This window comes from Oryctolagus cuniculus, chromosome 13, assembly GCF_964237555.1.
Source record: "Oryctolagus cuniculus chromosome 13, mOryCun1.1, whole genome shotgun sequence".
In the NCBI taxonomy this organism is placed as follows: Eukaryota; Metazoa; Chordata; class Mammalia; order Lagomorpha; family Leporidae; genus Oryctolagus; species Oryctolagus cuniculus.
In genome coordinates this window covers 77,433,611-77,458,845 of record NC_091444.1, presented here as the reverse complement: position 1 = coordinate 77,458,845, position 25,235 = coordinate 77,433,611, and the positions used below count along the sequence as shown (strand labels likewise).

Here is a 25,235-nt window from a genome sequence, read left to right as displayed (position 1 = left end):
CCAAGGTCTTTTCCAAGAAGTCTTTGCCGGTGCCTATATCTTGCAGGGTTTCTCCAATGTTCTCTAATAATTTAATGGTGTCGGGTCATAGATTTAGATCTTTAATCCATGTTTTAGGCCGGCGCCGTGGCTCAATAGGCTAATCCTGGTACACCGGGTTCTAGTCCCAGTCGGGGCACCGGATTCTGTCCAGGTTGCCCCTCTTCCAGGCCAGCTCTCTGCTATGGCCCGGGAGTGCAGTGGAGGATGGCCCAAGTACTTGGGCCCTGCACCCCATGGGAGACCAGGAAAAGCACCTGGCTCCTGCCATCGGATCAGCGCAGTGCGCCAGCTGCAGCAGACTGGCTGTGCTGGCCATTGGAGGGTGAACCAATGGCAAAAGGAAGACCTTTCTCTCTGTCTTTCTCTCTCTCTCACTGTCTACTCTGCCTGTCAAAAATAAAAAAAAAATCCATGTTTTGTGGATTTTTGTGTAAGGTGTAAGGTAGGGGTCTTGCTTCATGCTTCTGCACATGGAAATCCAGTTTTCCCAGCACCTTTTGTTGAATAGACTGTCCTTGCTCCAGAAATTGGTTTTAGATCCTTGATCAAATATAAGATGTTTGGATTGATTTCTGGTGTTTCTATTTTGTTCCATTGGTCTATCCATCTGTTTCTGTGCCAGTACCATGCTGTTTTGATCACAACTGCCCTGTAGCATGTCCTGAAATCTGGTCCTGTGATGCCTCCAGCTTTGATTTTGTTGTACAAGATTCCTTTATCTATTTGAGGTCTCCTGTGTCTCCATGTGAATTTCAGCATCATTTTTTCCAGATCTGAGAAGAATGTCTTTAGTATTTTGATTGGTATCGCATTGAATCTATAAATTGCTTTCGGGAGAATGGACATTTTGATGATATTGATTCTTCCAATCCATGAGCATGGAAGATTTTTTCCATTTTTTTGGTATCCTCTTCTATTTCTTTCTTTAAGGTTTTGTAATTTTCATCATAGAGATCTTTAACATCCTTAGTTAAGTTTATTCCAAGGTATTTGATTGTTTTTGTAGCTATTGTGAATGGGATTGATCTTAAAAGTTCTTTCTCAGCCATGGCATTGCCTGTGTATGCAAAGGCTGTTGATTTTTGTGCATTGAATTACTTCCCTTCTGAATTAAAAAGAGAGAGAGAGAGCAAGAGAGAGAGAGAAGATTTACCACTCTCAACCTGGGTAAGACACCTTTGGCACACCCTTAACCCTGAAGAACCAAACAGAGCTCTCTGGCCACACCCATCACAATCCTCTAAGGATCCATCAAAAGCAGACAGTCCACTTAATCTAGAGACATAGTATAATGAGAAAAACCACCACAGCGAAGAAACCAAAGAATATCTCCACAATGCCAAGCAACAAATGCAGAAACCAAGGAAACAAGAACAAGGAAGACACTATGATGCCCCCAAATGAGCAAGACACCCCGATTCAAGATTATGAAGATGATGAGATAGATGAGATAGAAGAAATGCAAGAAACGGATCTCAAAAATTGATAAGAACATTAAGAAGTTCTCAAAAACAAATTCTTGAACTACAGAAATCCTTACTGGACAGGATAGAAAATCTCTAGTGAAAATGAAATCTTAAGGAGGAATCAAAATGAAATGAATCAATTAGTAGAAAATGAAACTGTGATAGTGAAGAGAAATCATAATGAAATCAAAGATAAAAACCACACGGCTTCAGAGAACAGGGCCATCCCGGGCCACCTCTCTTTTCCCGCACCAAACGACGGACATGGGTGCAGCTGCTGGCCAGTGCCCGGGCGCTGGGCACCGTGGGAGTCGGAGGAATCCCGGGTCGGGCCGAGCCCTGGCTGGCCCGGGCAGCAGGCAGAGGCCCCGAGGCGTGTCAGTGTTTGTCGGTGGCTGGGCGGAGGCTCAGCGACCCCAGGCGTCCCAGCGGCGGGCGTTGGTGGCCAGACGCTGCTGGGCCAGGAAGGACTGGGCGTGGGCGGGTGCCCGCTCCTCCCCGGCGCGCTGCTGCAAGGCCATGCCATGTTATACCAGGCGCTGATGAGCAGCTTCTCCTCCTGCTCTCGCTGGCTTCGGCTCTTCTCGTAGTCCACCTCTGGGTGCCGGATTCGGACGTCCCAATCCCGGAGCTGTGACCTCAGGGCGTGCAGCTCTGGGGGCGGCCCTGCAGGGGGCCTCTGCTTAGGTTCCGTGCGCGCCTTGTCCACATAGCGGCGGTACCGCTCCTCCACGGCCCGCAAGTCGGCGTCTTTTTTCTGCAGGCTATACTGTAGCTCCTCAATGCGCCGCGCTGTGCTGCTGTCGCCCGGTGGCTCCAGTTCCTCGATGTACTCTCGCTTCCGCTGCAGCTCCAGGTCCGCCTCATGCAGCTTCTGCAAGTGTTCCTCTAACTTCCTCTTCAACAAGGTGGAATCCTCCGTCTTCCCGCCCTGATCCTGTAGGGCTCTCTGCACATCCTCCACCTGGCCCCGCAGCTCCGACACCTGCGCTGGCTCAGTCGCTGCTGGGTCTCCAGCGCATGGCGCGCGCGGTTGGCCTCCTCTAGGTGGCGCTGCAGCTCCTCCTGCTGCTCGCGGTTGGCCTCCTGCTGACACAACCGCTTATTCTCTAGCTGCAGGTGCACGAGGGTCTCCCTGAGCTCCGCAGGTGGAATCTCAGCTGCTAAGTTTTCCAGGGCTGGCGGCGTGGGATCCAGGGAAGGGTCAGCCTGGGTCTGCAACCCCCGCGGCTGCAGCTGGGCGCAACGCAGCTCCTCGTTGGCTTCCCTCAGGGAGTCTCGCTCCGCCAGCAGCTGCTCCTTCTCCTGTTTTTAATCTAAAATTATTTAAACAAAACAAATGAACTTGGAACTGTATCTATGGATGCATGAAATCTGTTCCTTTTATATTAATAAATTTTTCAAAAAATCAGAAAATCACTCTATGCCATTCTGTCATCTAAATCAATTACCTTATATAATTTTCCCTGCTTTTGTTCACTCTGTGCTACCCGAGACTGTTATTTAAAAATATTATGCAGTTTATCATTGTTATTTGTGGGAAAATTGGTCTGGCTGCAGCTTCTTTTGCTATGTCTGAAGTAGAAAACAAGAAATGATTTAGCATTTTGGCTAGAGTTACTACTATTTCATCTTTTTTTTTTTTTTTTTTTTTTTTTTTTTGACAGGCAGAGTGGATAGTGAGAGAGAGAGACAGAGAGAAAGGTCTTCCTTTGCTGTTGGTTCACCCTCCAATGGCCACCGCGGCTGGCGCACTGCAGCCGGCGCACCGCGCTGATCCGATGGCAGGAGCCAGGTGCTTATCCTGGTCTCCCATGGGGTGCAGGGCCCAAGCACTTGGGCCATCCTCCACTGCCTTCCCAGGCCATAGCAGAGAGCTGGCCTGGAAGAGGGGCAACCGGGACAGAATCTGGCACCCCAACTGGGACTAGAACCCAGTGTGCCGGCGCCGCAAGGATATTAACTAATCTTTCCTCCCCTCTCTTCAAATGGGTATTAAAATACCAACCACCATACACACAACTTCATTCTATACAAAACAAATTACCTGAGGCCAGTGCTGTGGTGCAGCAAGTTAAAGCCCTGGCCTGAAGCTCAGGCATCCCATATGGGTGCTGGTTCCAGTCCCAGCTGCTCCTCTTCTCATCCAGCTCTCTGCTATGGCCTGGGAAAGCATGGGAGGATGGCCCAGGTCCTTGGGCCCCTGCACCCATGTGGGAGACCTGGAAGAAACTCCTGGCTCCTGGCTCCTGGCTCCTGGCTCCTGCTCCTGGCTTCAGATCAGTGCAGCTCCAGCTGTTGTGGCCATCTGGGGAGTGGACCAATGGATAGAAGACCTCTTTCTGTAACTCTGTCTTTCAAATAAATAAAATAAATCTTTCAAAAAAAAAAAAAAAAAAAAAGATGGCCCAAGTCCTTGGGCCCTGCACCCACGTGGGAGACCAGGAAGAAACTCCTGGCTCCTGGCTTCAGATCAGCACAGCTCCGGCCAATAAATAAAATAAAATAAATCTTAAAAACTACCTTACACCTAATAAATATGCTGAGTACTTAAAATATTGCTATTATTTTTATCAAGGTAACCACCTTACACAACAGAGTTTTTGATGGGAAGTGTAAAAAAAAGAAAGAGCTCTTGCATAATGAGGGCAATTAGAAAGTGAAGCGATGCTTATCTGAGTGGATCAGAGCGAGACTTTCTGAATCAGTCAGATGGACAAGACTCATTCATGAAGTGTTCGTGGATCTTGCCAATAATAATAGATACATGCTGCCAAGACAAAAATCACTAACCTATACATAATTGAGTCTCTGAGATGAAAGAATACACCAGAACGGCAAGTATACCCAATATCTTTTAATGGAAGTGCCCCTCAGTCTCTTCTTCTTCAAACTTCAGTCAATACAAGCTCTCATTTTTGATTCACGCTTTCCTAATAATATTACGTTCTTTATCAAATTATGGTTCACAACATTAAGAACAAGGATTTGCCTCTGGCTATTATCTCAGAAAGGCAACTAGAAAAATGGTATCTATGTATTCTTAATTGGAGAAATCCTTTAAACTATTTTAAACTTCATGGAAATTCAGACATTATAAATTTATTTATTATCAAAGTTATTCCAAAATCCAAAGCCTAACTTATAAAAATGAGAATGCACAAATTGCCTTTTCAATTCTTGCTAGTTGTGTAACTTTGGAGCAGTTTTAAATGACTCTCTTTTCCAATTAGTAAACAGAAATTCTATTAACTTCTTCAAATAAGTATTGTAAGAAACAAATGACACATGTATGAAAATGCAAGGCACAATATTTAGAGCATGGTAGTAGATGTTCAGGAAAATATGTATTTTTTTCATTTTAACATTCTTCCCTATATTCCCAATTTGTATTGTAATTTTTCAATGCATTATATTTTCCATGGAATTTTAGAATACATTTATTCCACTCTAAATTGATCTAAAAACATGTTTGACCAGTGCAGTGTTCTGAGGAAAGGTACTATATCCAGATATTCAAAGATAAAGAGAAATCCATTGTGTGAAGTAACTAATTAAAGTCACTTTTGCTAAAGTGATTTCTGGAAATAGAATAGGTTACTCTGATTTCCTCCTATTCCTACAGGATGAATTATATCTTTACAATGAATGCAGAAGCAGCTTTGCTCTGCCCATCATCTGGAGAACAGCAGTGATGCCAGCCAAGATGCAGCCTTCCCCAGCTTCCCCAGGTCAAGCATTCAGCCTGCTTCAATGTGTATATCTAGAATAAAGGGTATGCTGCTTAGCCAAATGAGTGGCATTTTTTCTGTTTTCTCTAATTCTGGTAATTGCGAAAGAAGGAAATCATTTCCTACTCTGAAAAGATATAGCCATGGGATGTTAGGGGGAATTACAGAGTAAGAACTTCTGAAAAGCCTTTACTCAATAAAAGCAGTGAGAACACTGGCAAAAATTAGTATAATTGACTTCTTCAAAACTTGAACAACTAACCAAAATTTTCAATAATCCAGAGTGTTTTTTAAAGAAAATAATATTGATAAAAACAGCAAAATTTTATGGTATCTTGACATACTTTTTCAGTCCCCTCTTAAACTCTGTGGTAGCTTTGAAAATAGCACAATTTCTTAAAGAAAACCAGCAGCCTGGTTGCAAGTGTGGGTGCCAAATAAGATTGGTACTCCTCCAAAGTCTCATTCTCATAGAGTTGTCATTATGTTAACTGTCTAGTGTTTCTCAGAAGACCCCCCACACAAGGCCTGTTTGTCCTTGTCTCACAGGGATGTGGAAAATCACATACATGCATAGACTTGTAAATATGAGCATAAAAGACATGAGAGGTCATATATTTTCACCTCTAGATGACTTTTAAATCTACTAAAGCACACAGTGGTGCAGAAATATCAAGTGTCTGACTGAGTTTTAAAGGCATGCCTGAGCACACAGACTTCTTCAGTAAAGGCTGGGAGATTTTTTGGTTCCAGACATCTACAGAAATCTCTCTTGAATCATTAGCTAAGCACTAACCAGAACAAGCAGAAACTTCAGTGTCACACATGAAAAAGGATATAGATTTACAGAATTGGTTCAAAAAATTCATTAACAAACAATAGTAACAAAAACAAGCAAGAACAGCAAACACTGGGAAGCTGAGAGAGTCTGACTTTATTGCTAATATATTATTTAATAACTACCATTTTCAACAAAGCATTGCTAGACATGCAAAGAAATGGGGAGGTATGACCTATCCAAAGGAAGTAAAACAGTAGAAAATATTCCTGAGGAAGCCATAGCTATAGTCAACTTTATTAATTAACTCTTACAAATATGCTTATCCTGGATTGAGAAATGTTCCCCTAAAATCCACATCCACCAAGAAACTTAGATCATGAGCTTGCTGGTATATTTAGTTTACATGAGATCTTAATGGATTAAGATGGTAAAATAATACGCAAAGACAGACGTGGAGGTGGAATGATGCAGTTAGAAGCAACAATACCGGAGGACTGCAACAAGAAGCTGGAAGAGAGGCGTGGAGCAGATTCTTCAAGTCCTCAGAAGGAGCGTGACTCTGCTGACATTTGATTTTGGATATCTAGCCTCCATAACTGTGAGAGAGTAACTTTTTATTGTTGGAACCCACTGAGGTTGTGGTACTGTGTTACAGCAGCCCTAAGAAGCCATTTCAATATTTAAAGACCTAAAGATTAAGTTGGCCAAATAAAGTAAATTTTTATAAAGTATTAAAAAGAGAGAGCATATTTCACCAAATATAGGCTGCTAATGAAAAAATAGAAATTACATTTTTGAGTAAAGATTCAGTAATTGAATATGCACTAACTAAATTGAAATATTCATTGAAGAGCATTAACAGAATTGAGAAAAGTTAGAAAAAAATGAATTAGCAGACGGAGTAGACAAGTTCCTTGAGATCATCGAACGTAGGAATGAGAAGGACCAATGGATAAACAAAAGCTGAACTATCCTCAGAAACTAATGGGATACAAACAAGTGTAACAAATGAAGATACTTCCAAAAGTTATCAGAGTATGGAACTAACACATTAGTTCATTTGGATACAAGAATTTTGAAATCCATTTAGAGTTTTTATCACAATACACATTTTTTTCCAAGGACATTACTAATACTTCCACACATACCAAAAAGTAGAGGACACATAAAAAGGGACAGAAAGAATATTTGTTTTTTCTGATGTGGTAGCTAATATATAGTGTACAAAAATGAATCACCCTGCATGTATAAAAGTAAAATTGACATCTTATGATTTGATTATTGCTTACAGCCCATTTTATACTCCTTTGGAACAGTGGTCTTTCTACTTTTTACTTGTTGAACACTATTGTTAGTGGTGCATTAAGCTTGCGGCTGTAAAGCAAATTGCAAGTCTGTTATTGCAAAAATAAAAACAGAAAGAGAGAAAAAGAAAGGAGAGAGGGAGGGAGGAAGGGAGTGTGGTTATGTTCTTTGAACTGGAACTATTAAACACATGAAATCTGTTCTCTATACTAATAAAAAGAAAAAGAAAGAATATTTAAAGACACAATGGTCAAAATCTTCACAAATGTAATAAAATATTAATCTGCACATCTAATAAGTCAGCAAATCATAGGTGGACTAAACTCAAGGAAATCAACACAAAGAATCATCATAATCAAATTGGTGGTAGCCAAAAGCTGAGAAGAATCTTGAAAGCAGCAACAGAAAAGTAACTGATAATGTGCATGAATTTTCAGCAATATTTAGAGGTGATTTAAGATGCGCAGAAGTTAGAGGCATTGGGGCAACACAGTCAAAGAGCTGAAAGAAAAGCTTGTCACCCAAGAATTCTGCATCAAGCTAAAATTACACTTAAAAGATGAAAGAGAAATTAAAATTTCTGAAACAAGTTATTGTCACTAGTTCTCTTTTATAAGAAATACTAACAGAGTTCTCCAAATAATTTAATAAAAGGCACTGATAAACATAATTAGATAGGTAGTTATTTAAAAAAGCATGATAAATGCCCTGTTGTTTGCAACTATTTTTTTCTTCTGATTTACAAAATAAAAACATAAAACAATAATTATAAATCTTTCTTGTGCATTCATGTATAATGATGTAGTTTGAAAATGATAGGACAGTAATTTCATAGTAGTAATATTTTTGTACATTATGTAAACTACAGTTAATCTGAAATAGATAATTATGAGTAATAGTAATTTTGATTTTCAGTAAAACCAGAATAAAAATATTCAAAATTGTAGCAAAATAAGTGATAATGGATTTAACATGGTACATTAAAAAACTATTTCATTTAAAAAGAAGGCAATAATTAAGAAATAGAGTAACATGTAAATCGTAAGATATATAGAAAAATAGTGAAATGATAGGTAAATCTTATATAACAATAATTGCATTAAACAAATTGATATTCCCTATCAAAAGTCAGATATTTAAAGAATCAAAAGTATTCAAAAAATGGTCAAGCATATGCTTTGCATAAAACACATACTTTAGATGGAAAGACACAACTCAGTTGAAAGTTTGGAAAATAACACATCACCCAAGTAGTGACCCAGGGAGAGCTGAATGGGCATAGTGTTATACAATAAAATATCTCAGTGCAGACTTTGTTACTACTGAATGTCATTTAATCTCCCAAGAAGATATGACAATTATATTTATAAATGAGCCTAACAACAAATCCCTAATACACATGCAGACAAAATAGGTAGACATGAAGCTGGAAAAGGGTAATTCAACAATAATAAATACATACTTCATTAATGACTAAAGTGACTAGACAGCAGATCAACCAGGAAATAAAAGATTTCATAGACACTGTAAATCAATTAGACCTAAAACGTATGACAGCAGAATTCAGCTTCTTTTAAAGTTGACACAAGGGTCAGGTTTTGGTGCAGTATTTAATTCTCTACTTCAAATGACCATAGCCCATACTGGAGTTCATGGTTTGAGTCCCAGGTTTTTGTCCAGCTTCTGCTAATTCACAACCTGGGAGACAGCAGATGGTAACCAAATACATGAGTCCCAGCCTCTGGGTGAGAGTCGCACTGAAATCCTGTCTTCAGCTTAGCTCAGTCCTGGCTGCTGTGCACGCTGGAGGAGTGAACCAATGAATGATACCCCCTCTCAGTCAGTTGCTCTACCTTTCAAATAAAATGAAGATAAATACTTAAAAATTTAAAGTGCACATGGAACTTTTTCCAGAATGAGTCATATAAGAAGTTGTGAAATAAATTGTAAGTTAAAAATATTGAAATCATTTGAGCCATGATCTCCAATCACAGGATGCTGTTAGGAATCAATAACAGAACAATGAGGAATTATCAAATATATATATATATATATATATATAATTAAACAACATATACTAAAGAAGCAAAAGATATACCAGAGAAATTAGTACTTTGAGGTCAATTAAATCAAAATATTGTACAATATCAACCCTGTGGGATGCCAGATAGGTAGTATTTAGTAAGAAATTTATAGCTACAAATGTCTGCATTTTAAAAAGATATAAAATTAATACCCTAACTTGCCACCTTTAGAAACTCGAAAAATAACTTTTTCTTTTAAAAGATTTATTTATTTATTTGAAAGTCAGAGTTACAGAGAGAAGACACACGCACACACATACACACACAGGAGGGCAGGGAGAGACAGAGAGAGAGACAGAGAGAAGAGAAAGAGAGAGATCGCTTCCATTCACTGATTGACTCTCTAAATGGCCTCAACCCCAGGGCTTGGCCAGGCCGAAGTTTGGAGCCAGTGTGCTGAGCTAAGCTGAAGACAGGATTTGAGAATTCAGTGCGACTCTCACCCAGAGGCTGGGACCCATGTATTTGGTTATCATCTGCTGTCTCCCAGGTTGTGGATTAGCAGGAAGTGGTCTCCTACAGAAATTGCACTGAGTCTTTTTTAACACTACTACAAATGGCATCTAATGAGGAACATGAAGTTCTGGATGCATCCCCTGCGTTGTATGATGCTGTCATCAATTCCATTAGCCAGCAGTGGTTTTTTTTTTTTTTAACTATAACTAGTGGATAATTTCTCTCTGTAATATTTAGTGTGAAATGACCATGAAAACCATGTAAACAGGAAGAGTACACACCTTACATGACCATCACAGACCTGAAACTACTGGACTCTATGGCTACACCAAATTTTCCAAATGAATTCAATCTAGGACTGCTTCCATTGTGAGAAGCATAAAAATATGCAGTTTGGTGAATCTGAAATGCTGTGGTGAACGTGTGAAGAACTATGAAATTTTAAATACTCATTCTTGCATACATAACAAAGGAAAGAGAATTCAGATGTTTTTCTTTGTAAGTAAAGCATGGGTCTTTGATAGAAGTAATTTTCCTCTTCTGGAGTCAAATGTGATAATTTTATAATTATTTATTTAAATGCATTTAGAATAAAAGCTCAGGATCACTAGCCATAATGGAAATGGAAATAAAATGCTCAATGAAGTATTACTTTACATCATTTAGAATGGGTATCACCCAAAAATTAAAAAAAAATGTTACTGATGGTGTGGAGGAAAAGAAACCCTGTACACTATTGGTGGGAATATAAACTAGTAAAAACATTATGGAAGATAGTGTGGAGATTCCTCAGAAATCTGAAAATACATCTACCACATGACTTAGCCATCTTACTCCTGGAAACTTACTCAAAGGAAATGAAATCATATAAAAGCTATCTATACTACCATCTTGATAGCAGTTCAATTCACAATAGCTAAGATATGGAATCAACCCAGACATTCACCCACTGACGAAAGAGTAAAGACATGGTGCTATTTATTTACAAGGGAACACTACTCAGCCATAAAAATGAAATCCTCTTTATCACATAATGGACACAATTGGAGACCATAATGCTTAATGAAATAAGCCACCCCAAAAAGACAAATAGCATTCATAACTAATATACAGCATAAAACGTAATGTATTATGAGTGGAATTGACATTTTGAGATTTGGTTATCATTTGTACTGCTTGTCAATACTCGAGGAACAGTGGTTGTTCTACTTATCACTTGTCAAATTCTTTATTTAGTGGAGGGTTAAGCTTGTGATTATAAAGTAAATTGAAACTGTATAATTGTGCCCCTTCCCCGGCGCCTCCAACGGAAGAACATTCATCAAGGATTTGGCATCCACGGCCCAAAAGTTTGTTATCCAAGATGATGAATGCTGACATGGATGCAGTTGATGCCGAAAATCAGGTGGAACTGGAGGAAAAAACACGACTTATTAATCAAGTGTTGGAACTCCAACACACACTTGAAGATCTCTCTGCAAGAGTAGATGCAGTTAAGGAAGAAAATCTGAAGCTTAAATCAGAAAACCAAGTTCTTGGACAGTATATAGAAAACCTCATGTCAGCTTCCAGTGTTTTTCAAACAACTGACACGAAAAGCAAAAGGAAGTAGGGGACTGATGTCCCTTCTCTTTCATGGAGTTGCTGCTGACCTTTTTTTTTCCTTTAAAACTTCGATAGATTCCAAAAGTTACAGTACTTTTATTTGTGGCTTCACTGAATATTTCGGAAGATAATGTCAGATGTAGGCAAAATTAACTACTTAACTAGAGATTTCCACAAGTTTGTGTATTATGTTAGTCTATGAAAATGTGCAAATGTATTGTAGAGACTTTATAATTAGAATCGCATATATTTATGACACTTGAAGATGAATGTTTTATCGAGTTTACTTTGATTTATAGGCTTAGCACTGTCTTTTATTATAGGCTTAGCAAGATATACAAGAAAAACCCACCATGTTGTGAAAAAGTGACCAAAATCATGTCCTGAATGCACAGTTTTATGTACCTGTCCACCATGTTGTGCCTCTGCTCCATTTGCCTCTTCCTTCCCACTCACTTCCCCAAGGAAAACAGTTTGACATTTGTAAAAGTAATTTTAATAGTTAATCATCTATGATGTAATCTGAACCCTAATTGTTGAAACTTAACCAAAATAAGATACTTTCTCAGCTAGGGCTTGTCATTTGTGATATTTAGTAATAAGATAGGATTGCTGGTTTCTCTTTAATCAATTGAAAACAGATGGAGGCTAAAAAAATGACTTTTCCTTGAAAGTAAATTGTCATGAATTTTAAAAGCTTCCTTTTGTACAAGATAATCTACTTGGTATCTGTAAAGATAGGCGTCCTAGTCATGTGTGTGCTTAAAAATAGAAAATCTTGAGGGAAAATAAACTAGGGTGTAAAAGTACTTGGTAAAACAGTAGTGAAACAAGTCCAGATGTTTTCACTCGAGAGTCGTGTGGTCTCTAGTGCAGAGTACCTATTTTGGGGAATATATTTGAAAATGGATTGTTTGACCTTACATAAGCCACCACCGGAAGAGAACAGTACAAAGAATTTGGTCTCAAGGTTTATTTGTAGAACCCAGCAGATCAACTGCAAAACTCCTTGAGTATATTAGTATCAGAATTGGGAGAATTTCACGGGTGCACTAATTGATAACCTTGCTCAGTATTTTATCTTACTTGTTCTCCCAGAATTTTCTGTAAAGTCGACTTGGTTTGCAGAGTTTTCATTATTCTTTAACAATTTTTAAAAACTTAGTTTGTAGACTGTTTGGTAAGGGAATAATCAATGTCAGAAGTATTATTAAAATGTTCTAGGAAAAGAGATCAAATAATATAGTTTATGATTACTAGATTTGACTACTTTTAATCATGGAATAATCTTATTGTAGAAGTGTAAGATTTGATGTATGAATATATAATAGTTACACTACAAACATTTTGCATCCCTTTTGTGACCTGATTGACAGATATTTAAATTGTGTTGCAATTCTGCTTTGCTGTTTAATAAAAAGCTGTTTCAGAAAAAAAAAAACTGTATAATTGCAAAAATTGAATGAATAATAAAAAAGGAAGGAGAAGGTAAGGTGGGAAGTATCATTATGTTCTTAAAACTGTATATTGAAATACATTGTTTTCTCAGGTTTTATAAATATAAAATTCAGTAAAATATAGTTATCACTGAGACCACATATAATATCTTCAACATCCTTATAATCTCCTACTAGAGGAAACATCATCCTTTTCAGTAAGAAGAGAAATTGAAGGACTGACTTATTGAACATGCAGCAAACATGTTTTCCTCAAGTTGTTTGATTTTGCAAGCTTGCCTTTTGATTTCATCATTCAACATGGAATTTTGGTGTGCAAGCCTAAAATGTAGATATTAAGTTAATTATTCTCAGATATAACTTTTTTTTTTTTTTGACAGGCAGAGTGGATAGTAAGAGAGAGACAGAGAAAAAGGTCTTCCTTTTGCCGTTGGTTCACCCTCCCGTGGCCGCCACGGCTGGCGCACCGTGTTGATCCGACGGCAGGAGCCAGGTGCTTCTCCTGGTCTCCCATGGGGTGCAGGGCCCAAGTACTTGGGCCATCCTCCACTGCACTCCCAGGCCACAGCAGAGAGCTGGCCTGGAAGAGGGGCAACCGGGACAGAATCCGGAGCCCGGACCAGGACTAGAACCCGGTGTGCCAGCGCCGCAGGCAGAGGATTAGCTTAGTGAGCCGCGGCGCTGGCCTATTCTCAGATTTAACTTTAAGAAAACACAAAATTTCAGCCGGCGCCGCGGCTCACTAGGCTAATCCTCCGCCTAGCGGCGCCGGCACACCGGGTTCTAGTCCCGGTGGGACACCGGATTCTGTCCCGGTTGCCCCTCTTCCAGGCCAGCTCTCTGCTGTGGCCAGAGAGTGCAGTGGAGGATGGCCCAAGTGCTTGGGCCCTGCACCCCATGGGAGACCAGGATAAGCACCTGGCTCCTGCCATCGGATCAGCACGGTGCGCCAGCTGCAGCGCGCCGGCCCCAGTGGCCATTGGAGGGTGAACCAACGGCAAAGGAGGACCTTTCTCTCTGTCTTTCTCTCTCACTGTCCACTTTGCCTGTCCAAAAAAAAAAAAAAAAACCACAAAATTTCTCAATAGACAGAAGATGGTACAATTATGTAAAGTCTTAGAAATTTGAATTTAATTGCATGACAAAATCTTCTAAGTGTGCTTTGTGAATAATAGGAATACATTCATTGCTTACTCAAGTTATTTTGCATGTTACTTTGAGTTGCTTTCCAGTTGATCATTTAACTTTTCAAATTTATGTACAACTCCTTGGTGTCTAGCTTCTGCTTCTTGTAACTAAAATAAGAATTAAGAAAACACAAATTTACAACTACCTGGTATAAAAATTCTCCTTACCCATATTTGCAAATAAAATTTTATTGCAACATAGCAGTATCTCCTCTCTTCCTATAGTTCATTGATCAAGTTGCACTGTAACTGCAGAGTTGATCTGATGCAACAGGGATAATGTGGCCCCGAATTAAAATGTTTCCATCTGGTGTAGAAAATTATTATTTCATGTCTCTATATAATTTGATATTAAAATCATGTGGCATGCCAATGAAAGTGGTGTCCTATACAAGATGCAATCAGTCCTTGTGCATACTACTGAAAATGACATCCAATGGGAGCATGAGTGTCAGAATACTTCCCCAGCATTGTATGAAACTGTCATCAATTTCATTAGACAACAGTGTTTTCCTTCTTCAAGTGTAATTTATGGATACTTTCTCTCTGTAAGACTTGGCTATATCAAATTTTCCAAATGCATTCATTCTGAGACGCTTCCTTTAAGGAAAGCGTAACATTATGCAATTTGTAGAATCAAAAATCCTGTAGCCACCCTATGGAGAGCTAGGAAATTGCACAGACCCAGTCTGGCTACATGACAAAAGAAAATGAATTCAGATTTTTTTCTTTGTGCAAAGCATGAATATTTCATAGACAAAACTTTTCTCTTCTGGAATCAACTGTTTCTAACTTATAATAATTTGCTTCAATACATTTACAATAAAAGCTGCATTTGAAAGCTTTTCTCATAATGCTTAGATCAATGTCTCAAGGAAGAAACTTTTGGTACAGTAAATAGTGCTTAATTTTATATTCAAGTTAAAATATCTTCAATCTATACAAGGAAATGTGATATGTATAATAGATATTCTTAACCTGAGGTTAATTTATATTCACACAAGGTTATCTCTCATGATAACAATGAAAACATTGTGAAATTGAATTTTAAATTATTTTACACTAGCTAGGTGACACGTTCTGAAAGGAGTCAGCTCTGATAATTGTCAAAATTGTCATAGAAGGAAAAACTAAGGTCAAAAGAAAACTGCTGTGTAAAGGACATGAACACGTATTTTTCAAAGATGAAATACAAATGACCAACAGACACATGAAAACATGTTCAGGATCTCCAGCTATTGGGGAAATCAAAATAGAAAGTGCAATAAGGTTTTACCACACCTCATTTAGAATTGACATCATCCAAATATTATAAAAAATGCTGGAGAGGAAATGGAGGAAAATGTACCATAATATACTGTTGGTGGAACGTAAGGTAGTGCAGTTAACATGGAAGCTAGTATGGAAATATCTCAGAAATCTGAAAATACATCTACCATAAGCCCCATCCATCCTACTTCTGGGAATTTACTCAAAGATGATGAAGTCAGCATATCAAAGAGTTATCTGTACCCCCGTGTTTATAACAGCTTGATTATGATATGAAGTAAACCCAGATGACCATCAACTGATGACTGGGTAAATAAAATACGTGCATGTATACATGATGGGATACTACTCAGCCATAGAAAAAAATGAAACCTAATTTTTCACAAAATTGATGCAATTGTAGACCACTATTCTTAGTCCCAGGAGTTAAATATCATGTTCTCTTTGATTTATAGCTAATAGAAAAATATAGTGTGTATGAATGTTCCTGACATCGTGAGATATTATTGTGTATAGCCATTCTCTATACTCTGGGGAAACCGTGGTATTTATCCTTTCTATTCAAATTCCTCATTTGCCTGTGACTATAAGCAAATTGCAAGTTATGTTATTGTAAAAATTTAAAAGGAAAAACAAAAATAGAAAGGAAGTGGAAGGATGGAGGATGGAGATTGGGAAGCACCATTATGGGCTTAACATTGCATATATGAAATACTTGACTCTTTATATAAATAAAAAAACAAATTTTAAAAATTCAAGCTTGTGCAAAAATGGGTTTAAGTGTTAAGACAATTTTGGTGCAAAGTTTGGAAATCAATGCATATGTCCCACAAATTTTATGAAGCTCACTTTATCTCAATAAATCATTTAAAAAAATCTAGTGGCAGGATCCAAATAAATTTTTTATTCTCTAGTTTTGATATATACACTATACATGAGAGGGAAATTTCCATGTTTACATGTTGTGTGTGTGTGTATACATAGATCCTAATAAAATATTTGCTTTTTTAGGTCAATGCTATAGAATTTCTATAAAATGTATTCCAAAACACACATTTACATACAAAGGTTGCAAATCCACTCTCATTCATAAAAATAAAAACTTTTTGGAGAATTCTAAATTTTGATCTGATTTATACTGTCTTATTTCACTATGGCAATTGGGATACCATTAAAAATATTGTTGAACAGAAAAAGTCAGAAATTCCATGAACTGTGATACATACTTTTAACTTTCCTAACAGTGAATATTATCTTAAAAAAAAAAAAAGGTCGTTATAAGAAAAATGGCAGGATAATATCTGCACTTAAGAAGTAAGTACATTATAAATCTGCTACAATTATAATGAAAGTAAGAAAGCTACATTTACTGAACTTTCTAACCTAAAACAATTGGATTGTTCAACCAACCACACATCATTCCTGTTGATATGTTAAATATCATATGTACTTATCTCCTCATTTCCTCTATTTTGTTCTTTAAATCTTTTGACTCATCAGCTAACTTAATGCGGTCATGTATCACTTCTTCCGTTGAAATCTCTGGTATTAATTCTCTTCTCCGAATGGGGGGCAGTTTTTTTTAAGGAATTTTATATCTATCTGATAAAATAGTATGGTTACTATCTTATATATCACCTTATTGTTATATAATGTCTATAATATTACCTCAATGGTATATACAAATGGTCATATACTTAATGAAAGTTTGACTTACTATTATTCTTATTTGTGAGGAAGCATATGCAATATTCATCCCATAAAACAGATACTTTAATTTTTTTACTTCAAAATTTATTTATTTATTTTTACAGAGTTCAACCAGTGGTATTAAGTAGAACAGAGCAACAACAACAACAACAACAACAAAATACTAAAAGGAATAAAATAGTAAGTTGTTCCTCAACAGTCTAGACAAGGGCTGCTCATGTCATTGTCTCTCATAGTGTCCATTTCACTTCAATGGGTTTCATTTTAGATGCTCGTTTAGTTGCCATCGATCAGGGAGAACATATGATATTTGTCCCTTTTGGACTGGCTTATTTCATTCAGCATATTTTCCAGATTCCTCCATTTTGTTATAAATGACTGGATTTCATTGTTTTTTTTTTGTTTGTTTGTTTGTTTGTTTTTTACTGCTGTATAGTGTTCCATAGAGTACATATCCCATAATTTCTTTATCCAGTCATCTGTTGATGGACATTAAGGTTGATTCCATATCTTAGCTATTGTGAATTGAGCTGCAACAAATATTGAGGTGCAAATGGCTCTTTTTCCCCCCTTTAATTCTATTTGGGTAAATTCCAAGGAGTGGGATGGCTGGGTCCTGTAGTAGTGCTATATTCAGGTTTCTGAGGAATCTCCAAACTATCTTCCATAATGGCTTTACCAGTTTGCATTCCCACCAACAGTGGATTAATGTCCCTTTTTCCCCATATCCTCGCCAGCATCATCTGTTGTTGGTTGATTTCTGCACATACTTTAGTTTTGATTTTTCACAGAACAATAATATATTATATCATTCTCTCTCAGGATGCTGGAAGCCACAATGAAATGCAGCTCTCAGTCAACCACACAGACCCAAGGGCAAGTGACCACACTATACAATGTACTGTGTGTCTCAGGAGAGTGCAGAGCCTGGGTGTATTATAAACATTTTTGATATGGTATTCTCCACTTACTAGTGACTTTTTCAGGGGGCATCAAATGCTACGGAGCATCTGTGCTTTGAATAATATTGTCACTTGTCTCAATTCACCTTATTTCCCTCATGCATACCCATTCCTAATTATTGAATTCAGGTAACACAATGAAAGTGTTACCTTCGTGTATAATCAGTATTTTTTCTTTTTATTTAAGACGGGATATTCAGTTCACTATTTCTCTGCTGATAAATTTGCAGCATTTACCAATCTACTGAAGTATCACAGAGCAATGAGTATGTGGGTAGAACCAGTGGTGGGAAAATTCTATACTGCTGAACTAGTGCTCTCACTTTGGTATCTTCAGCGTTACTCACAGTGTCAACCCTTTTATCAAATTCTTCTGATAGATCCCTATCTCAAAAACAAGGGTGAAACTCCAATGGCTTTCAAGGCTCTAGACAAACCTGGTTTTCAAATTCAAATTTTAAATTATTTTGTTTTTCCTGATCCTTGCTACTTTCTATCCTCCTCTACTTTCTAATTCTCATATTCATCTCACCCTCACCTGAACTTTAATATCATCTTTCTCTATTCCTTTTAAATTTTTTCTCAGATTTCCTTAAACACCAAGACTTCAACTCACAAATCTATACTTTGTGAGCTCTTTCTTCTTTATTGGGGTTACTTTTTAGAATTTAATCTCCTCCTTCCAGTTTACTTCTCATAGACTACATCCTCAATCACACATAAAACAGAGTGAACTACTTTTGTAGACAGTCTATTGTGCAAATTTTATGTTGAGTCTTATGTAAGTGTCTTTGATTCCAGTGTTCATTGCTAATCTTGAGGGAACCCTCATCCATAGCATGTTGAGCAGCATACTTTGTCTTGTTTTTCTTTCCTAATGGAAAACTTTTACCAAGGTCAGGTAATGGTTTGCCTCTGCTGTATTTTCAATATTTCCCTTTTCTTTAGACACATGATCCTAGGAAAGTGTCTGAGTTTCCATTAAGATACGCACTCGAGGCCAGCACTGTAGCACAGCTGGTTAAAGCCTTGGCCTGAAGTGCAGGCATTCTATATGGGTGCTGGTTCTAGTCCTAGCTGCTCCTCTTCCGATGCAGCTCTTCTGGAAAATTAGGAGTTATTGAAAGAGTTGACTGAAAGCTGTTTCTTACCGAACTTCTGATACATCTATTAGACTTCAAGGTGAATAACAATTATATGCTATATTCCTAGCTAAATCTCCATGAATTTACAGAAACTCCTTCATTATTTCCAACAAGCTGGATAGGTACTTGCAACAAGTTTCTAAACGTTTAGTACCTCAAATGTTTCTGTATGACAAATATATAAGAGGACATATCATGGCAATCTCACCCACAAAAGACCCTTGTCAACATACTTTCATATACATGTGTGTGTGTGTGTGTGTGTGTGTATTACATATGTGGAACTAATTAATTAGAGATCTAGAGAAAAATAATTGTTCAATTTCCTTAAGATATGAGAAAGACAAGTCAACGCAAGGTTCTACATCCACAACTTCAGCATCTGCGCAATGATGTGGCATCTAGCCATTGTGACTTAAAAACACCAATTCATAAAATCAATTATGCCATGGATCTGTACTTGTATTTAAATGCAATCTTGTTATTTTATTTCCTACTAAAGGAGAACGTTAATGATAGGAGTGTCCTGTTTTTCTGGGTAAACAGTTATATAGTATTCATTATCCATCCTTGGGATCCTGGACCACAAATTACTATTTCTCTGAGACTGAACTAAGTTTTTGTAAAAGGTGATGAAACAGACTAATGGGAAAAAGTTTGTTTCTGAACCTCAGTGCTGTGAGCACTGTTATTCTGTGAGGTCCTGTTGGAGTAGTCATTTCTATCTTTCCCAGGCATTTCTTTGCCTTCAGTATTCAAAGATGAAAAGATTCCCAGAAAGGAGAAAAGCTTATATAATGACCTTCTATCCAATCCATTCTGGATAAGTGATATAATTTATAACATCATGAGTAATTTATTCTCATAATCCCACTGAAGAGTTTAGGTTATATAAAAATGCAGAGTTATACACCAGCAAATTCAGAATAATCAAAATCATACCGTACATCTTTTCAGCCCACAATGGAATGAAACTAGAAATCAACAACTCTAGAATCTCTAGAGCATATGCAAACGTACGGAGACTGAACAACATGCTCCTGAATGAACAGTGGGTCACAGAAGAAATCAAAAGAGAAATCAAAGAACATCTGAGTAAGTTTTTTTCATACTATTTGTTGAACTCTTTACTTAGTATAGAGTTCATCTTCTGCATATAAAGATAATGGAAAATAGATTTTCGTTAAAAAAAAAAAAGAATGGGAATAGAAGAGGGAAAACAAGGGTGAGAGAGCAGGTGGGAGGATGAGTATCATGGAAGAATCGCTATGTTCACTCCCATCTTCCTGCTGGGACAGAATCTAATTTGGTGGTTTATTTATTTATTTTTTTGTCTTTTCCAGTGAAAACCTTTACTTTTGTTTTATTAAAAGAGATCATTACCAATGCTTTCTTGAATATTTTTAAATTGGTGGATATAAGCAAGTGTATTTGAAATATTTTTGTGTGGAAGATTTTTCCTATTGTCACAGAATTTGAGTTTCTTTAAATCTTTTTACATGACTCTTGTAGGGAGATCATTTTAAGATTATCAAGGGACTTTTTTTTTTTTTGGTTGCTGTTGTCATTTCCTATTCTCTATTTCCGTTGACATGAATTGTTACTAACCAACCAGATATTAACCAATGTAAAATGAATTTTTTTGGCCTGTACTATTGTATTATGAAATCAGGACCTGACATCAGGTAGGCTTTACAAATGAAGAGATTGGAGAGTAAAACTCATCATAATAGTCATAATATGCTAAATGAAGAGAAAGGAATATATTCAGAAAATTTCATGAAAGTTTTCCTTTAGCTTTGAAAGATCACCTAACAGTAGCTCTAGGCTTTCTAACAGTCTTTGGGATTCATTTGCCCATGCTAAAATCTTTCTTTGGGGCACACATTTGGTGCGGGAGTTAAGTCCGTTCTTGGGATGTCTGTTTCCGGTGCTACAGTGCCTGTTTGAATTCTGGAACCATTTCCAATTCAAGCTTTCCTGGTAATGTGTGTCCTGGGAGACATCAGGTGATGGCAAAAGTATCTGGGTACTTGTCACCTACAAGGAAAGACCGAGTTCCTGGCTCCTAGCTTCAGCCTGACCCAGTCCTAGCTGTTGGAGGCGTTTGGAGAATGAGGGAGTAGATGGGAGAGTTCTGTCTCTTTGCCTTTCAAATAAAGTTAGAATTCTTCAAAAATGGATTTTTATCTATTCTTAAAATTTATTTCAGAGGAAGATATTCCTACATGCATGCACACATACACACACACACACAACTGCAATAAACAGATATAAAGAGGATACTTGTCTGCTGGTTCACTTCCTAATTCCCACAACTACTGGGCATGAGCCAGGCTGAGTTGAAGAGTTGGTAACTCATTCCATGTTTCCTCCATTGGTGATGGGTACTCAAATTCTTAAACCCTAACCACTGCCCCCTTGGCCCACAGTACAGAAAGCTAGAGTCAGGAGCCAGAAACAGGTACCTGATTTCCTGAGCCATCATAACATGCCTTCTAAGTCTACACTAATAGGAAGCTAGCGTCAGGAGTCGAAAGTGGATACTGAACCCGGGTACTTCTGGTATGGAAAGCAGGTGACATTAATTGGCATGTCAACCAAGATTTAAAATCCTCGCCCCTTGAATTATAGAAATCACTAGAGTTCAGTAACAGTTTTAAAGGGAAATTGAGAAATTACAATGTGTTTTAATTTCATTTCCTTCATATAGTTACTTCTTTCTTTGCAAATTATCATAATCTTTTTCATATGTGTACACATTTTATGTAAATGCATTGGTACTGTGTGAAGTCTTTTCTTGTGACATTATATGTAGTTTTTTACATATCACATGATTATAGTTAATACATTTCAGTATTTATTATTGACTTAATGTACCTCATTCTCTTAGTTCTATACCGAGTTTTGCATTTTTTTCACAAAGAGGTAAGCAGTGATGTAGGGAACAAATTAGTGTGCATCATTTTCTCTTTGTATTTATTTTCTTTTCTCTTTTAATTTTAATTAGTGTTTGTAACAGACTCTGTGCTTTGTAGACACATTGTAAGAACACAATGATATTCCCTTCCTCCCTCCCCATTTCTCCCTTCCACCATGTTTCCTTCTCCTTTTCTTTCTGTCTTTGGTTTAGTTTTTGAGAGAGCCAATTTTCAAATCACATTACAGTAAAAGGGCTTAATACTTTTCCAAATAAGCTTAACAAGTAAAAACAAAATTATGCCAGTTTAGTGAGAATATAGACAATGACTATAAATAGTAATTGAATAGAAAATTATCATTTCATTCTTATGCAATAAATTTTAAAGTAGTAATTACAGATCATTAAAATATGGTAGCATAACATTTGAACTGTTGGTTTCACAAAGGTTTAAAACAAAGTTTTATAAAACTGTATTTGCAGCAACTGATACACAAAACATTTATTTGTTCTTTTTTAATCCCTAAGATTTCTTCTAGCAGTGTGTAAGTGTTCCCTTTTGACCATGTCCTTGGCAGCATATTTACTCTGTTGTGGTGGAATGAGAAGGTCATGCCAAGATGGCTGCTGGCAAGGGAGCATCATTTACTCAGGAATGGCTTTGAAAACCACCTGGCAACAGAGCCTTCCTGGCAACAGGCTGTGATTGGATGGCTTTGGACACCACATGGCAATGGAGCCTGCCTGGTAACAGGCTGTGATCTGATGGTTTCAAATACTGCCTGGCAACAGGCTGTGATTGGTTAGGGCATAAACCGCCCCTTGACCGGATTGGCTGCGTTGGCTATTTAAGCTGCTGTACCAACTGAAATAAACTAGTCTGCAGGCTGCTCGCCTCTGGCCTGCTTTCACCCGACTCTGGGGGTCTGTGTGGTGACTCCATGCCTCTCGCCCCCACCACGCTCCTCTCAGAACGAATCCACAGCAACACTCTGTGTTTTGGATTTTAGCCATTCTTATAGGGCTGAGGAGATACCTCACTGTGGTTTTGATTTGGGTTTCTCTGAAGCCTGGAGATTTTGAGCATTTCTTCATATACTTGTTTGCCATTTGTATTTAGTCTTTTTGAGAACTGTCTGTTGAAGTCCTTTTCCATTTCTGAACTAGATTGACTTTGTTTTTGACTTTTTTAAGTTGCTGATACATTCAGACTATTAATCCTTGGTCAGATGGTTTGCAAATACTTTTCCCATCCTGTTGGATGTCTCTCCACTCTAATTACCATGTCCTTTGCTTCTGCGTTTGATACAGTCCCATTTACTTAGTTTTGCTTTTGTTGCCTGTGCTTTGGGGTTCCTGTCCAAGAAGTTGTTCCCTACACTAGTGTCTTTGAGTGTTTCCCCTACATTTTCTTCCAGCAGCTTCATCATGTCAGGTCTTAAGTCTTTGGTCTATCTTTAGTTGATTTTGGTATGTGGTGAGAGATATGAATCTAATTTCATTCTTCTACATATACGTATCCAGTTTTGCCAGCACCAGTTTGGACATAATGTCGTTAACTCCACTGTGTGGTCTCAGCATGTTTGTCATAAATCAGTTGGCTGTATGTATGTGGATTAATTTTGGGACTCTCTCTTCTATTCCAATGAGTTACTCATTGGTTTTTATTCCAGTACCAAGCTGTTTTAATTACTATGGTTTTGTAGTATGCTTTGAAATCAGGTAGTGTGATGCCTCCAGCTTGGGCTCTCTTGTTCAGGATCACTTCAGCTATTTGTGGTCTTTTGTGATTCCATATGAATTTTAGGATTGTCCTTTCTAACTCTGTGAAAAATGTCATTGGTATTTTGGTAGGGATTCCACTGAATCTGTAAAGTACTCAGGCAATATATACATTTTAATGATATTAAACTTTCTGATCCACAAGCAAGGAATATCTTTCCCTTTTTGTTTGTATCCTTCATGGTTTCTTTCATCAATGTTTGACAGTTTCAATTGTAGAGATCTTTCATTTCATTGGTTAAATTTATTCCTAAATACTTGATTTTTTGGTTGCTATTGTTAATGGAATTTCTTTATTGAATTCTCTTTCTGTGAGTTCACCAGTAGCCTCTAAAACTACTGTTTTGGTTCCTTCCCTGTGGAACCACCACCTGCAGCACCTACATCCCATATGGCTGTTGGTTCATGTCCTGGCTGTTCCATTTCTGATCCAGACTTCCACTTGAGAAAGTAGCAGAACATGGCCCAACTGCATGCATCCCTGCACCCATGTGGCAGATCCAGATGGAGCTCCTGGTTCCTGGCTTTTGGCTTTGGTTGGAAGCCGGTGGTGTGGTACAATGGGTTAAAGCCCTGGCCTACAATGCTGGCATCCCATGTGAAAGCTGATCTGAGTCCCAGGTTTTCCACTTGCAATTCAGCTCTCTGCTAATACACTTGGGAAAGCAGCAAAGGATGGTCCAAGTCCTTGGGCCTCTGTACCCACATGGGAGACCCAGAAGAAGCTCCTACCTCCTGGTTTCCAATCAGCTCAGCTCTAGCTGTTTCAGCCATTTGGGGAGTGAACCAGCAGATGGAAGACCTCTCTCTCTGTCTCTACCTCTCTCTGTAACTGTCTTTCAAATAAATAAAATACATCTTTAAAAAAAAGACTTTGGACTGTTTTGTTCGTTGCTGTATCCCCTCTGCCTACGGTGACAGGCACACAGGAAATCTCAATCAATATTTGTTGAATGAATGAATGAAACTTTGGCAATGGAGGTAGTAGTCTGTCAGATCAAAGTCTTCAATAGCCTAAGTACGAATGTAAAATCTGGTAGTTTGGGGTCAGAGCTCTGGCGTAGCAGGTAAAGGCGCTGCCTGCAGTGCTGGCATCTCATGGGCACTGGTTTGAGTCTCAGATGCTCCTCTTCTGATCCTGCTCTCTGCCATAGCTGCAATGCCAGCACTGTTGTTTTTTTTAAAAATAACTTTAAGATGAGGCCATTTATCTTGGAGAGTTGTGAAGATACAATGTAGATACAGCTCAGTATCTGGTAGATAGCAAAGCCTGGTATTATTACTGACCAGCATTTACTGAAGTGTAAGGAATCAGCATGGCTGGCAGGCCACT

At 37.9% G+C, this 25,235-nt stretch overlaps 1 protein-coding gene and 1 pseudogene across 1 annotated transcript; one reads left to right on the top strand and one right to left on the bottom strand.

Annotated features, from left to right (window-relative positions):
* Positions 1–1,036: 1,036 nt before the first annotated feature.
* On the bottom strand, positions 1,037–2,819 carry LOC103346058 (protein Hook homolog 2 pseudogene; annotated as a pseudogene).
* Positions 2,820–11,156: 8,337 nt separating this feature from the next.
* Positions 11,157–11,846, top strand: LOC138844875 (short coiled-coil protein). Its single transcript, XM_070054966.1, has one exon. The coding sequence runs from the start codon at positions 11,229–11,231 to the stop codon at positions 11,475–11,477; it is 249 nt and encodes an 82-aa protein (XP_069911067.1). The 5' UTR covers positions 11,157–11,228; the 3' UTR covers positions 11,478–11,846.
* The last annotated feature ends 13,389 nt before the right edge of the window (positions 11,847–25,235 follow it).

What these genes read in the sequence shown, in the direction of transcription:
- LOC138844875 (XM_070054966.1), top strand. Translation starts at nt 11,229, where the DNA reads ATGATGAATGCTGACATGGATGCAGTTGATGCCGAAAATCAGGTGGAA.